This window comes from Xyrauchen texanus, chromosome 25 (genome assembly GCF_025860055.1).
Source record: "Xyrauchen texanus isolate HMW12.3.18 chromosome 25, RBS_HiC_50CHRs, whole genome shotgun sequence".
In the NCBI taxonomy this organism is placed as follows: Eukaryota; Metazoa; Chordata; class Actinopteri; order Cypriniformes; family Catostomidae; genus Xyrauchen; species Xyrauchen texanus.
In genome coordinates, this window is record NC_068300.1 from 33,894,508 (window position 1) to 33,911,350 (window position 16,843).

Genomic DNA, 16,843 nt, shown 5'->3' on the forward strand with positions numbered 1-16,843 from the left:
TAAATTTTTTTTTTACAGTTTTTTCCATTAAAATTACTATAAAAACACACACAAATATATACAGTGATTTAGTTCACATATATATATATATATATATATATATATATATATATATATATATATATATTGTGAACTAATTCACTTAACTCTAAGCCAGTGAGAAGAGGTAAAGGAATAGCACATATAACATAAAAATATGTTAAAGAACTGTGAGACTCGTGAAGACAGATAGAAAGTGTTTTAGAGAGAGAGAGAGAGAGAGAGAGAGACAGAGAGATTGTAAGAGTGTGACAGATCAAGTGAAAATAGTTTTTCTTCTGTGTGGAGCAGTTATTGTAAGCAGACAGAACTGTATGGGAGGGGTTTCAGCTGTCCGTAAAGTTAACAAAGCAGACTTCTCTCCTTTTTTAGCTCTCATTGTATGTGCATGTGAGTTTGCATGAATAAGTGAGTGTAAAAGAGAGAAAGGCAGTTGTCGGAGACCAAAAATGTTGTTTATGTGTTTGTGAGAGAGAGAGAGAGAGAGAGAGAGAGAGAGAGAGAGAGAGAGAGAGAGAGAGAGAGAGAGAGAGACGGAAATAGTGACAGAGGGAGTGGAGATAGTGAAGGAGAGCGGTGACTCTTATGTGTTTTCATTTTTTTCTAATGACCACTAACACTGTGCAGAGGAAAGGAAACACAGAGCGGCTGTCAACGCATACAGTAGAGGGAAAGGCTACAAAATTCTCTGGAAACACACACACACTCTCATTTGCACCTGTTGAGCTCAATCCACTTCAGATCCAGTAGTCATGGTCATCTCCAATGCTGTGTGAGAGTGTGTCTACATCTATCAGAGATTTTCACTTCTTCTAAGGAGAGAGATGTCATCATTGTATTCACGCAACAAGGATCTGTCCTCTCGCTCCAGAAAGTCTCTATCGGACTCGCCACCCTCGTCCCCGTCCCCCAGCACCAAAACCTTCAGAGTAAGAGCCAGCTGTGTTTGCTCACTATTTTAGCTGAGATGTGGCACTTTTGTGTTTGACTTGATGTACTATCGTCATTTGTCATTGGAGTTACAGTACAAATGGGGATAAAATGTTCATGTGTTAACATAGATAACAATATATTACAAAATATTTATATACAGTTTTTTTTTCATAGTACTCTAGGACCAAACTGAAATTTAAACCTGGAATTATTATTCGTATTATTATATTATGTATTTTGAAAAATGTTAAACAAAGAAAAGTTATGATGTCAAATGAATAATAATATTTTAAGATTCTGCACCAGACCACTAAATGTACATATTTCTATTTACAAAAGGTAAGATTGCTTTGCTTCCTTAAAGCACACAAATATCATCAGGTTTTGCACAAACTTGTGGAGTCCATTCTCACTACACACACACACACACACACACACACACACACACACACACACACACACACAAACACACACACACACACACACACACACACACACACACACACAAATATTGATAATGATGCAAAAATATAGAAGCATTTGCCCTAGTGGTTTTTCAGACTTTTGGACCACACTGTATTACATAATAGGATTATTCTTAACCTTAGACAGCCGGCAAAGCAAATTTGATGGGTAAATCAATATATCAGCACAGCTTTAGAAACTACACTTACACATGTAGGCAAGTAAATCTGTCTGTTTTGAAGGCTGTTGAACCCCCTTTTTGGTGCTTATATCCAAACAGAGCATTGTTGTGATGTTATATAATTGTGTTGTTATGCTGTCATTGACATCCTCTGATGCCATCCCTCATTTGTGAACATAGAGAGTGAGAGTGAACACAGTTATTCAGTATGTGGGAATGATTTTGCAGCAGTTGTGGTTCCCGAAATTTTACGATTACTCCGGCCATGTTCCCTAGTGCTTTGATAATAATTATTACTGGGCAACAACAAAAAATGCAGTGTTGTCAGAAAAAAAATGAAATACTTTTTTGGAAATATTTTGGGTAATTGAAAAATAACATTGACATTTTTAGGAAGACTTTAAGACTTTTAAGACGATAGTGTAAGCAAATCTCGCCGCCACAATGTTTGGGTGTTGGATGCTAAGGTGCTCTGTGTGGTTTTTAGTGTGTTGATATGTGGTTGCTACAGTGGTCTGAGTGTTGGCTAGGACATTGCTAGGTGGTTGCTCTGGTGTTCTGGGTGGTCGATTACTTGCCCAAATCGAGAGAGCCCACCCTCAAGTCTATAGGGGTTTTACACTTGGTCACTTAATGCATTTTATTGAAGGGATAGCTATCCGATCATGAAAAGACCAGGTGTAAATGCCCTACAAGACAGATTCGAGATAGATATAAATCTATAGAGGTGGTTTGAGGTGCATTTCAGGTGAAACTTGGTCAAGTGTAAATGCATCTGGCTGTTCAAGTCACATATGTAAACAGCAGTACATCGGCATATGGAAAATATGAAAAATGACAGCTGCTACCACATATTTTCATAGTGCTCAAGTCAAGCAATTAATAATAACTAATTAAGAAACGGATGCACATTGTAGGAGAGACAAATATTTTTCCTCATTTATTTGATGCAGATCGCTGACAAAACTGAAACAAAACACTGATAAAGAGTGCATCTGACGTACATGATGCATCTTACCTACGACAAGCCCTTAGGGGAAAAATACACAATATGCACACACAGACACATGTGCACTTGGCAAAGTTACATGGAATCAAATATTAAATCACATCTTTCATGTAGTTTTATATATATAGCGTGGGAATTAAAGATCGTATTTCTTTCCGATTGTTGTGGTCAAGTGTAAATGGCATGTGCTTAGTTAATCCATAACAATCCAAACAGTGACCAGGTGTAAATATCCCCTGTGATATTCTTGTCCGATATGGCTCAGGTCCCTCCTTCAGTCTCCTTCAGATTTACAAGCAGCACTAAATATGAAATGCAGATGGTTAAGTGTAGATTTTTGGTGCTATTTACATACTTTCATCATTTTAATTTACCTTTTTGCAGTTAACTTAAATAATTCTTTGGTGCGACAAAATAAATTTCAAAAGTACAAATATTCCATATGGTCTTTACATTTATGAGTGGTCATAAATGCAAAACAATATCCCTATTGTATCCGTACTGATTTTCTGCCCTAAAAGTGTATGGGCAGCAAAAACTGTAAGTCCTGGAGACACCAAACTTGGCATGATGGTTCCAAAAAGGGCTATGTGTAGTATTTATAAAATAATTAGAAAAATTAGTATAGCATGTCACTAAAGGACAATACTACAAGTTCTAAATTTATTTTTAAATGCATTATGTTTTAGTAGTTCTATTAAATGTTTTGAGCTAGTGTGAATCATATAATGTGTGTGTTTGTGAACAGGGTTTGTCTTGTTTTATTTGCAGTTAATAGATTGTTTTTCGAATCGCTCCTGAGCAGAGATTACATATCAGCCAACACTGTACCCAGCTAATCCAATATTTCTCCTTATTAGATTTAAACACCACGCCTGGATCAAAATAACCTTTTTAGGCTAAATCTCTCATGTGAATTAAAGCTATGTAATGTTCTTTGAGCATTCCACTCCATTTTCAGGCAGGAAAATCTTTTCGTTTTTTGTTTTGTCTTATGATGAAATGACAGGGCAATCTGTGCATGATGGGGAAAATGCTAAAACAAGCATCACTATTACTGTTAATATCTCACACCTTTTGTTTTATGGACATGAGTGATACCAAGGGCATGGGTTTGGTTTGAAAGTTGGTAGGGACATACAGCAATTATCATATTCAAAATGTTAGTCTTAAGAAAATGTGAGAAAGTCAGTCTGGTAATATCAGCAAAATAACATTATTACCTCATATCTTTTGTTTTAAGAATTTCTAAAGAAAAAACAAATTAAGAAATGACCACTACACGTTTAGGGGGGAAAAATGTGATACACGATAAAACTAGGGTTAATGGGTCAAAATCAAATACTATCTTTTTCAAGAAGATTTACCTCAAGAAAATAATATCCAAGGGACATAAAGTGGCATACTGTAAAATGTTTCATCCAGCATAAAAAAAGAGAAATAAAGGCTAAATTAAAAATGCTAAATGCAAAATGACATCACAAGATGAACAAATTATGGGGAGAATGAACCATTGGAACCAGGGCTGCAACTAACGTTTACTTTGATAATCGATTACTCTAATGATTATTCGACTATTCTGTGATTATTGCAACGATTAATCATTAGCTCTTAACCAATTATTCATCTTTTGCCTGACTTAAAAGGTTGCATTAAACGTGCTTACTAACAATAAAGAGGACAAAATCATCTTTTAGATAAATCAAAAACTTATTTTGTTGCCATATATTATGGGGCGAAAACTACCTCACCTTTCTGTTCAATTCAATCCATCTTTAACTCACAAAAAACAAACTCTCTCTTATTAATAAAGCTGCAAATGGACAATTTCTTAACGATAGGAAATGTACAGGGACATATATTATGATTCAATAAGTCGCGACCCATCACGTTATAATCTAGCTGCAGCAAGCACGCGTGAGGGACGAGCGTCCCCACGACAGGGTGTGCATCAGCCGGGTGCAGTTCCAATCTCTCCTGCTTAGATCGTGACATTTGCTCAACTCGTTGAAGAGGCACTGACCACACAGATAAATGCAGAGTTTCAGAGTTTGTAGTTATTTACATGATCTGCTTCTGTATTATTTGAACTTTAATAAAGCTATAATGCATTTAATATAACTGCATTAAAAATTTTATGCCGCGGTGTTTCCTTTAAAGAGCTCCGATTATTCCAAACGAGAGGTTTTCTGTATTTACTTATTTAGTATTTTTGTATAATTCCCTCATACTTTGCAATCTACATCACCTTAAACAGTTTGGAGTGCGTCCGTGAGCTGTATAATTCTTACTGTCCTCTGTGCAGTGCTGCTCTCAGGCATCATCATTAGGGTTTAATGTGATCTCATGTTACGTTAAATTACATCAAATGACTCTGGCATTTTTTCAGACGTTGTCGATAACGTCGACTAATCGTTTAAGCCCTAATTGGAACATTGACATTTTTCCTCTCTTTCTGCATTCCAACTCTCCTAACTCCCACATAATCTTTTTCTCATATTGCTTATTTATAAGTTTTTGACTCCTGAACAAAGTAGGTTTAGGCTTTTGTTTTATCACAAATGCCTTTTTTATTGACAAAACATTATTTTATAATACTGATGCTCTTCGCCAATGTGCAAAATGAAACATTAGCTGGTGCATCCTGAACAGTGCTGAGAAATGTAACAGCTGCCATGCTACAACACTGTTTATATGCACCACCTTAGAAGAGGCAGGGCAATAATAATTATACTGAGGACATTTAGTAGAAAATAAAAACATAGTATAACGTTAAAGTATTATCTGTGTGGTAAAATTGTTAAAAAGTTGGCTGGGACATTTCTGATTTTCTGAAAGTTGATCGCGACATGTTTCTATCATCCCTACCTAAAATTATGCCTCTGAATGATAGCCTACATCAAATCGTGCAGCTTGCCGAGTTGAGGAGTACAATTCCTTTGCAAGTGAATGTGTTTTTTGTTGGGCTGTCAATCGATAAACTTTTACAGTGTCATTGTTACAGTGTATTTACACACAAATACTTAGTAATATTAATTAACGACGTGTACTCACTATAGGTTTATGGATAGGGTTAGGTTTAGGGTTAGTTGCTTGTAATTATGCATAATTTACTGTCATTACTATTAACCTTATGTTCTAGAGAAACTAGCGTGCTGCCATCTTTAAGTTCTATATAGATATCTATGGTGTTGATGTCAAAGCGTAATTAGCTAGTGAAGTGGATTTACAGGCTATAGAGTTGTCAAAAGTTATCATGAGTATTTTAAAGTGTTGAGGGGATGTCATAACAACTGGAAGCAGAGCGGGAAGATTTTAAAACAAGAGTACTTCAATCATAAATACACAAGATCCTACCTTCACGCTGTGGATGTACTGATATGCTTCTGTGCTCATGAAAATCCAAGAGACAATAAAAAGTCATTAAAAATATCTCTGTACACCTCTGACCATCTTCTCATGTCATTCACCCATCGAGTTATTATTAAAGTGAATAGATTTTTTGAGTGTTATACCCAGAAGGGGTGCTGGTATATTTATCCCACTTGGTTTGTTCTCTGCATAAGCTGCGCATTGCCTATACAGCTGAGGTTTCGCTTACTGCCCCCTGGAGAAAACAGGTGGTATTTGATACTTGAATTGCTCAGATGGTAGGGATATTTCTTATTATAGTCCAGGGACATTAATAATTACTTAATTTTTTATATTGCATTATTTGTATATATAATTAATCACACTGAATTTACATATTATATATTATGTATATTATATTACATATAATATACATAATCAACAGCCCCAATTTTATGCCTGGTGGACAGTAAAACAGGTGAGAAAATATCATAAACATACATTTAAGAAGACATTATCTAGGGTCCACAATATAGTGTTTTGGGGAGGACTTGGTTTTTAATCTGGTTCAATAAGGGGCCGTTCACACCAAAAGTGTTATTGTTCCAAGAAAAGCTAGATGCTGTGCAACAAGTAGAGCAGAACACAGATGTCTCCCAGACATACAGTATTTTTAAATGTTGAAGTTGAAATAAAAAAACAATGTTGTGCTCCTGTGCGAGATGCTGTAAAAAACAAAGACGCAGTGCAACAGTTAAAGGTGTCCATCTAGCACATGTTTACATAGAAAAACGATATAAAAACTTTTGCAAAATGATTGGGTGCAAAAACACTTTTGGTGTGAAAAGCCCATTAGATACCATATAGCCACACTCTAGCAACCACCCATAACATGTAATCAACCACAGAGCAATTTGCTAAAAATCACTCAAGAGCACTATTATAACCATACAGCAACACCTTGGCAATCACCCACAACATCCTAGCATCGTGGTGACAAGTTTTTTACAAAAAAGCAAGACACATTTTCTTCTAGTTTTTTACTTTAACTGCAATTATTAGTTAAACGTAAGTAAATGAAAGTGTCTAAATGTTTCCACATGGCATAATACATTTCACCACTCTTAATTCTCACCAGACCAATCCAAAATGTGCACTACTCTTGCATAATAGATTGATCTTCAGATAGCAATTGTTGAAAGGGCAAATAATTTTGGCTGCTGTGTTGTGGCAGTTTTGTACTCTTCTAAACACCATAAACAATCTTGAATTACATAACCAAATGAGCCTAATAAAGGCAATGTTGATTTGTGGCGACTGTGTTTACACCAGCGAAAAGACCCCCATAAAATCGGCAGTTGCTGTGGCTTTGTTGTTATTAGAAGGGTATTGCACTGAACAAAAGGTGAAATAAATGTATTTTAATAGTATCCAATGTATTGCCAAACCTTGAATTGTTTGCAACAGTCCAATTTTGGCTTAGATATACACGCTGTACACTTTATGACATCACTAACCCCATATCCCCGTCTGCAGACTTTTACAGAGGTTTAATCTTAAGTGATCGTAACGACGGGTTAGCAACATAATAAGACAAGATTAGCTGAAGAAAAGGGTCACAACGTTTTATGTTTCCTCTAATCATAACATGTCTTTTTTTCCCCATCAATAAAATTGCACATGTGGGCTTGAAGTTTCCATGATGAGGGGTGGCCTGTGTGCGTGAGGTCTCCTTGGGAGTGAAAGTGAAGGAAATAAAGACATAAACACATGTTTAGTCTACTATTCCTTGTTTATGAAGGACATTTTACCCCAGACAACAGAATACAGGATAATAGACACGCTTGTGCGAGAGTTTTTTCCTTAAATGTATAGCACGTATAGCCTACTGAAAACAGCTTAAACCAACCTAAGATGCTTTGCTAGCTGAAGATGGTCTTCCAGCATGGCCAAGCTGGTACTCACTTGGTTAGCCACGTGGATTTTCAGCCTAAAAAAGTGTCCCAAACCCTTCAAAAAAAAAAAAAACAGCCAACAGACCAACAAACCAGTTTTGGCTGGTTTAAGCAGTTTTTTTCTTTCTTTCAGTAGTTTACAGCCATCTGATAAACAAAACAATTTTAAAAACAAATGACTTAATTTGTTATTTGTGAATGTGTCTGTGTCTTATCACATGAAAATAGGCTAGACCAGGGAAGTTAAAGAGAGAGCATAAAAAAGAGATAAAAAGAGAGACAAATCTGCAAAGCAGAACTGTCTTGTCTTAGAGTTGTTCTAATACTATGTTTGAGTATGGGGATGCTCACATTTTCTATTTTGCTAGCTGCCAGACTGTCTAGCTTGGTCTCAAATGGGGGATGAAGGGGTGAGGAGGAAAGAAGGAAAGGATTAAAGGGGTTGCATATAAATACTTCAGTATGAGCCAGATCCTGTAAATGTTACAATTTGTGGAGTTATGAGATTAGGGTGAAGCACACAGCTGCATGAAGCAATCTCAGACTGTAACTTCATAGTATAAGTCTATATGAGTTATAGAGTTATATATATGCACTCAACGCATGACGAATTTAGCAACGCTGTGGTGTACATGTTGCAACCAAAACATGGTTCCACATGCCTCCTCTCCTTGCTTTTGATATGGAGCACAAGGTACAGTTGTCCTGGTACACTAATCCAGCTTACTCCAACCAAATCCTCATTCAACCGTTGTGAGAGAATTGACTAAATTGTTCCCAGATCTTTGTTAAAAGGATGAGCTCGGCCAGCAATGTGAATTACAGGGGGGTTGGATGAGGTCTGATTCTAGGTAAAGGAACTGTTTACCCAAAACTTTACATTCTGTCATTATTTATTAACCCATTCCATTACTTTTTTCTACCGTAGAAGCACACAGATCTCACAGTGAAATTGGAAACAGTAAGTTGAGTTTTCTTTAGCTAAAATCGCTCTGTGCTTACCAAAATTCAAAACAATGCCCCCAGTGGCCAAAGTAGTGAGTGTTGTTGGGTGTTTGGATACGTGTTAGCTCGAGCTTGAAATGTCCATGGAGGGGCACCAAAAGAGCACTGTAAAGCAAGTTGTATTAGCCTGTACTGGCTGTAATAATGTGAAGAAGAATGCATATTTTATAAATTGTACCCCCAAACCTAAACCTAACCATCGGTGGAGTATAAATTAAATCTTAGGGGGGAAGATGCAGCACGTTAGGTGTTGTGAGCTGATGCAAAAATGTGGAAAACGTCCTGGTTACTTTTGTAACCTCCTTTCACTGATGGAGGGAACGAGACACTATGTAGTGACACTAGGGGTCGCCCTTGTGAGCCCCAAACACCTCTGATCTGAATTGGCGAGTGGAATTTGCATGCCACTCCCCCGGACATATGGGTATAAAAGGAGCTGGCTTGCAACCACTCATTCAGGTTTTGTGCTGAGGAGTCGAGACATGGTCCAGGCCATTTCAGCGGGTGTATTGGCTGGAGGGACACAACGTCTCATTTACCAACCGGGTTTACCAACAGGGAATTTCACGGGAGATACATCACATGGGGTTACCTACGGTCAACCAGTGCATGTGGAGCACCTACCTGAGTACAGGGCCTAGTTAGCTCACGTACTGGGCCGGCAGCGAGTTTCTCTGAAAACTCACCTACCACAGGGCTAAGGAGGAAAGACATCCAGGGTCCACAAGTTTGTGAACACGACTGGGAGTAAAAGCACACATCTTCACCTCAGTGAGGGGAAAGGCACTATTAGGCCCGTGGGAACCTTGGGCACACAGCCCGGTCGGGGTCTCAGGATCACGTGAGTGTAGCCCGGACCAAACTCTAGGCATGTTTCGCTGACAGAGAATGTATGCAGATCCCCTACCATCTTGGAAGTGAGCGCAGTCAGGAGGGCAGTCTTCAAAGAAAGTGCCTTTAGCTCAACTGACTCCAGGGGCTCAAATGGAGCTCTCCGTAGGCCCCGGAGGACCATGGAGAGATCACACGAGGGTATGAGGCGCGATCTGGGGGATTCAACATCCTAGCCCCTCTCAGGAACCTGATGATCAAGTCGTGCTTCCCTAAATACTTACCATCTACTGCATCATGGTGCACCGATATAGCGGCTACATACAACTTAAGAGTGGAAGAGGACAGCCGCCCCTCCAGCTTCTCCTGCAGGAAGGATAACACCGTTCTGACTGCACATCTCTGAGGGTCATCACATTGGGAAGAACACCACTTAGCAAACAGATTGCACTTCAAAGCATACAGGAGCCTCATAGTGGGAGCCCTGGCCTGAGTGATCGTGTCTACCACTGCAGGTGGTAGTAGACCGCTTAGGTCTTCCGCGTCCCCGGCCAAGGGCCAGACATGGAGGTTCCAGGGGTCTGGTCGTGGGGGCCAGATGGTACCCCGTCCCTGAGAAAGAAGGTCCTCACTCAGGGGAATTCGCCAAGAAGGGGCTGTCGTGAGGAACGTGAGGTCCGAGAACCAAGTTTGGGTGGGCCAGTAGGTTGCTACTAGGATGACCTGATCCTTGTCCTCCCTGACCATGCACAACGTCTGTGCAAGTAGACTCACTGGTGGAAACGCTTACTTGTGCAGCCCCAGGGGCCAGCTGTGCTATAAAGTTCATAAAGTTTTATTTCTACAAAGTCCATAAGGAATGTTCCAACAGAATTTTTTAAAAATATATATTTTTTTATTTATTTCTAAACTTACTAAATTGTTTTGTTTTTTAGCAAAGTGGAAACTGGAGGGCACACTGAGGTGCTAAAGTAATTCGGTTGCCATAATATTAACTATAGAATTTTCTTTAAAAAAAATAAAGACATTATATAATTTGCACCATGATCACAATGAAACGATGGGTTAGTGTTTATCCACAGCTCACATCAGCATGCTTGTATTTCTGTTAAAGGGGCCATCCCCGTTAATCTGATTTAGTGTTATTTTTACTCTCAGAATGGAATGTCTGCACTAGCATCAGCACTGCCTTACATGGTTTACTGTGGTTAAAGTGTGCACTGTTTATCTTGCACTCTCTCTCTCTCTCTTTCTTTGGAAACACTGAGCGAGCTTGGGGCCAGCAGGTGACCGTGGGCAATGATTACCCCTTAGGGCTTTGAAACATTTAAACAGGAACAGTGCAATGCTTTGACCAAAGCCTAAAGGTTATTTACCCAACCAGGACATGTTCCTAGATCAACATTTCTTTTTGTCCTGGAACAATATTCCTATTAACCAATAAGATTAGGTTTAGGTTCATTATGTGGGTCCTAGAGTAGGACCAGCACTGGCAGCAGTGTGGATCAGGATATGGGTTGGGATTTTGGGCTAGGAAAATGGGTAGGGATTAGGATTTAAAGTTGACATGAAACGTAAATTGTGACCAACTTTACTTCTGTATTGTGACTTATTTCCGAGTGAAAAGGGAATTTATATTATCCATAGGTGTATACCGAGAATGGAGGCAGGTCTGTTTGTGAGTTTTCAGTCGACACACAGACACAAACACAAACACACCCCTTTCGAACCATGCTGCTCGAGCCAGAACAGGTTACCAGGGAAACTGAGCAGCGATCTCAACACACTGATTATCAAATTGACAACAGAAACACACAAGCACATCGTGCTCTTTGCTTACGAGAAACAAGCGAGTAAAAGATCACAATATTTCAATATTTTAATCACAATACACTAAATATAAAGGGAAAAGAACACTTACGCGTCCTCTACACCCAAGATATCTGCATTCAAAAGTGTAAAAAAATTATTCAGTAGTGATCACCTCAATGTACGCCGCAATTCAGGCATGAAATCGGGAACACAACCGTGAATTTGCCGTTATTCTTCCTTCTTCGAAATTTACATTTATTCCAGGAGACCTGTAACCAAAGTAGTTTGGGGTAGGGAACAGGATTTTGAGAGGGAAAGACCTGAAAATACACCTTAATCTCTGGATTAGTTGCTTTGATGGCAGGTTTGTTTACATGACTCTTGAAGGAGCAGGATAAAAACTGACTTGCAAACCGAACCCTTGCAAACCTCAGCAGAGAAGAGACAGTCATGTCACCGGAAGAGCAAATTATGACGTTTTGATTAAAGATTAAAAAATTATTTGTGGCTACTGACCGTGGTTTATTGAGTGGTGCATTGACGCGTGGAAGCCCCTTAAGGATTAGGGCTAGGATTAGGGGTTTGAACGGTGCTATTATAAATCTACAGTATCATGTTGGGGCTCTGACAGCTTAAAGAAAATACTGTTCCTGGAACAATAAAGAATGTTGATCCAAGTACTTATCCTACTTGGGTAAATCACGTTGTGCATGAAGATACATCAAGTTCCCTTGTCTATTGGGAATGAACTCTGACTTCATTGACCACAATAACACAACAAGACCACTAGAAGACATATCTACTAAATACATGCAGACTTCAGCCACCATACTTGGTGTGACCACACAAGACTAAACAATACCACCATAAAGCAATATGAATGCTTCAAACGCATTTGTTGTGTTTTATTCTGACTACATGAAAACACTATTATGACCCTGCTGCAAAAATACAAATTTTTAAACCAGTATAAGCTGGTTTGCTGGTCTTTTCTTGTCTCAATGTTGTTGTCGGGTTGTCTAAGATCAACTGGCTGAACAGACAAATCAGATGAGCACCAGCTTTATATTTAATTATTTTGGCCTGGCTGGGAGATCAGCTAGATCAGCTTAAAGCAGGAAATACATCTTGCTCACTAAAATGTATTGTTCTATCAGAAAATGCAAGCAAACCTCTAATATCACTGATATTGTAAAAGTTATTGTAAGTTAGCACTGTAGGTCAAGCCATGTTTCTCTCAGACATTAAACTTGTGTACCGTAGTCAGATTGTAGGATTCTGGGAGTGTGCTATATAACCTCATAAGGAGAGAAGTCTCTGAAAGTACTGCGTAAACATTCACATCGGCCCATCTTACCAGTGGCCAAAGGCCACACTCCCATCCCTTCTGTTTACTTCAGCAAAAATGCACCACGGCACCATGCCAGGAAATAGCATAACAGACTTTTACTGTCACATAACGTTATATATGTGATGGCACAGATCTTGCTTGATTAGTTTTGTCAGTACAAGCACTTCTTTTTCCCAGCCAAACTCGGTCCGACTGTAATGACCAAATTCTCCATGTCCTTTTTTGGCGTTGTTCTTCGATCCCACTCAGATAGTAGAGACAGTGGACTGTTATTTCTCTCTGATGCATAATCAAGTGTGCTGCCGAGTGTCCAAACAGGATGTGCTCTCTTTAGCAGAGGTACAGAGGGATTCCATCTCTGCCTTTCCTCCTCTCTCTTTCACGCTGAACTGAACAGCCTTAAAGGAATGTTCCAGGTTCAATTCATCTTTTTTACAAAATGTATTTTGACTCATTCCTCCATTTCTTTAATAAAAGCAAAAATTAAGATTACAGTGAGGTCCTCACAATGGAAGTGAATGGGGCCAGTTTTTGGACGATTTAAACAGAAATGCGAAACGTATTATTTTATAAAAGCACTTGCATTAATTCCTCTGTTAATACTTGTGTATTTTTTGAGCTGTAAAGTTGTTTAAATTGTAATTTTTTCAGTCGTTTTAGGGATTGTGACATTACATCGCCATGGTAACGATGTTGTAAAATTGTCTATAACTTCACACAGAAAAGGTTAGTAAGTGATTTTATTGCACTAAAATCATGTTTATACACACACACTTCATGTCTTGTGGTTATACTTTTGAAAAAGTGAGTATTTTTACCTTAACAAATTGGCCCCCATTCATGTCCATTGTAAGTCCCTCACTGGAACCTTGATTTTTGCTTTTTTAAAGTAAAGGAGGAATGAGTCAAAATGTATTTTTGTGGTAATCAACATTGTGCCAAAAATGCTTTCGACTGAGCTTAACTTGTATTGAACCCGGAACATTCCTTTAAATCTGAAGCAATACAAGAGAACATGTAACACAGAATTCCGTTGAAAGGTCTTCAGAATTCCACCGAATTTTGATGCCTGTCATTTGCAAAGTTATACTCTCCCCTGCCCCTTGCATGTTCATTTATTACAATTTTGGGATAATTTGACAATGCTTTCAGCTACCAGTAAGAGTGTACGCTCAACTCTGTTAGACACATTTTACCATGTTTAAACCCATACAGCAGAATTTCACAGTTTCCCCCACAATGTTATTAATGTGGTCCTTTAGTTCCAATGTAATTTTGTCAATATGTGGAATATCTGGATCAACATGCTTTGTTGATCCTGGAACAACATGATCAAACAAGCTACTAATTCTAATTCAAACGCTGACCCTAACTATTGCCTATCTCTTTTCTCTCAAGATATATATATATATATATATATATATATATATATATATATATATATATATATATATATATATTTATGTTTGCTCTCTATCAAAGATCCTTCTCTTTCTCATTCTAATGTCTTTTTCAATTGAACTCCAACGATCTCAATGAGCCACACCACGGACCGCTTCTGAACCGGTCTTGCTGTGATGTGCACGCCGTCTGCAGCTGTTTGCGCCATAGTAAATGTGAAAAGCTAGAGCAGAAGTTTAACTGCAGAAAAGCAAGAAAAGAGTGAAATTGTATTTTGTTTTGGCTTTATTTACAGTACAGTCATTAATTACCTCAAATGGAAGTCTTTCAAAAGATTTACTGCCCATTTTTACAAGATTACAGGTTCCAATTAACACAAAATGAAATATCTGCTTGCTCAAGGAAAAAGTGAGGAAAATAATCACTATCAAAATAATATAGACATTTTATAAGAACTGTGTTCTGGACAGAGTCAGAAAATGTCTCAAGTCTTCAGTTAGCATTGACAGCAAGACATATCATGGAGTTTGTGCGAGTTCAGCTGAGAGAGAGTGGAAGTACTGTGGGTGTACTGTTCTACACACTTTGCAAAATGATGTCATTTTCATGCACACACACACACACACGCACGCACATGCACACACACACATTTGCACTGACACACAAGTTTGCTGTGACATAATATCATGTTCTTGCAAGTAGCTCCAGGCATTTTCATGGCAGACTCCCATTGAAAGATTAAGAGGTCTTAGTATGGAGAGTTTGACTTTCTGAATCTTCTGTAGGACCAGATATATTATTTGACAGGTTCGTCACATTTAAAAACTCTTGTTTGGACACTAAGCAGCAAGATGGTCATAATATGGTAGTACTGAATAACGTTTTTACTGTACATAATGTATTTAAAAAAATACCTTGGTAAAGTGGGACAGTTCTTAAGAAAAGAAATATATTTTGCCATGTTACATGTCTACAATAATACCATAGTACCCCCAACAAAATTGTACAACCATAATAACATTATTTTACATAATACGTGTTTTTTTTGTACAATGTACAAACTTTCTGTTTTTAGGTCAACTTTCCCATTTAAATTGAGCTGCAAATTAAAATAAAATGTAAAATCAATTAAATTTAATTAAAATAAACTTCTTTTGCATATATTATTTAACTTTATTTTTTTTCCCTCATAGCAAGACCGAGCATCAAGGTAAGTTCATCTATTATTTGTCCAAAACAATGATCTATCATTGATCCTATGATAGATAAATACATAGAAATTGTATGATCAAAACTTCTCTGATGATTCACGTTACCCTAATGGCAGCAGGTCGGACTCTAGTGGTGTGGAGGCCTCGTCAGATAGACTGGCAGCTCGGACCAGCACCTACACACGCAGAGAGAACAGACTTGCCTCTTTGAACAAAACAGAGGATGACTCTGCCAGCAAGGACTACAAGAAGGTCAGGATAACTCTGATCAATGGTCTGTTGTTTATATTAGAATTCAGTCTTCCTTTGTCCAGAGAGACAATACTGTTACATAACATAGGTACACAATGCCTATATTTTTTACTTTTGATCCCAGGTACAAAGTAGAAAAGGCAAATTATTTCATATTTAAATTTTCTTCTTTAAAAAGTAACTTTTTATTTTACTTTTTATATTTTGGAGTTCAAACATAAAGTAATTTCACTGAGTTCGGCTTGGAGGCTTGGAGAACCAATGCAGGCCACTGTTTAGCTGTTGACTGGCGACAGGAAAGCAGTTCCCTGTGGTGATGCTAATTTAGCCAGAGAGATAAGATCTAACCTTATTTGTTTCATTTTGTCAGCTGTATGAGGATGCACTGGCTGAGAATGAAAAGCTGAAGTCTCGACTAGAGAACAGTAAGCAGGAGCTTTCAAAAATTCGCTCACAGCTTGACAAAGTCACACAGGTGAGAGGGTATTTCTATGAGATTTTTGTGGTTTTAATCATCAGTAAGATCATCATCAGGCACAAAGTGTGGCCTGTATTAAAAACAATAGCACATGCTAGCCTTCTGCATCCAATTGGGCTCCCGAGGGTCTGGCTTGGTATAGCGTACAGCATCTGTAAGAAATTACAGCCTGTAAAAAGTAAATAATATACCTATAGACTGGTGCAGCAGTAATTGCTTCTTAAAGGTGAAGTGTGTAATTTATGCGGCACTAGAACCAACATTCCATTTCCCATTGATCAGCCAGAAAGATAGTTCCGCCCCAAACCCATGACATTACTTGAGTCAGTGTTACTATGTCGGGCTAATGGGATGCTTAGACAAACAAAGCATGGTTTTGATAGTGTCACAGTCATAATGTTGACACTTTTTGGGGAAATCAACCTATAAATGGCTTACTTATATCTGTCTCCGCATAATAAGCTTACATAAGAGAGTATTTAAAAAAGAAAAAAACCCCATCACATTTAGAATAGTTTTTTAGATATTTAAATATGAATATGTATTCAAAGGAGCTTTATTTTATTGTT

At 38.1% G+C, this 16,843-nt stretch overlaps 1 protein-coding gene across 10 annotated transcripts in view; it reads left to right on the plus strand.

Moving 5' to 3' along the window:
• The first annotated feature begins 485 nt into the window (after positions 1–485).
• The window catches only part of LOC127618492 (protein phosphatase 1 regulatory subunit 12B-like), a 33,402-nt gene continuing 17,044 nt past the window's right edge, over positions 486–16,843 (plus strand). For 3 of the 10 annotated variants that reach the window (XM_052090970.1, XM_052090979.1, XM_052090981.1), the window contains exons 1-4: positions 502–968; positions 15,527–15,543; positions 15,661–15,796; positions 16,167–16,271. In XM_052090970.1, coding sequence (XP_051946930.1) covers positions 864–968; positions 15,527–15,543; positions 15,661–15,796; positions 16,167–16,271 — 363 coding nt within the window. In that variant the 5' untranslated portion in view covers positions 502–863. Of the gene's footprint in view, positions 969–15,526; positions 15,544–15,660; positions 15,797–16,166; positions 16,272–16,843 lie in introns of all 10 variants that reach the window. The other 7 variants (XM_052090975.1, XM_052090978.1, XM_052090973.1 and 4 more) reach the window with 6 other exon arrangements.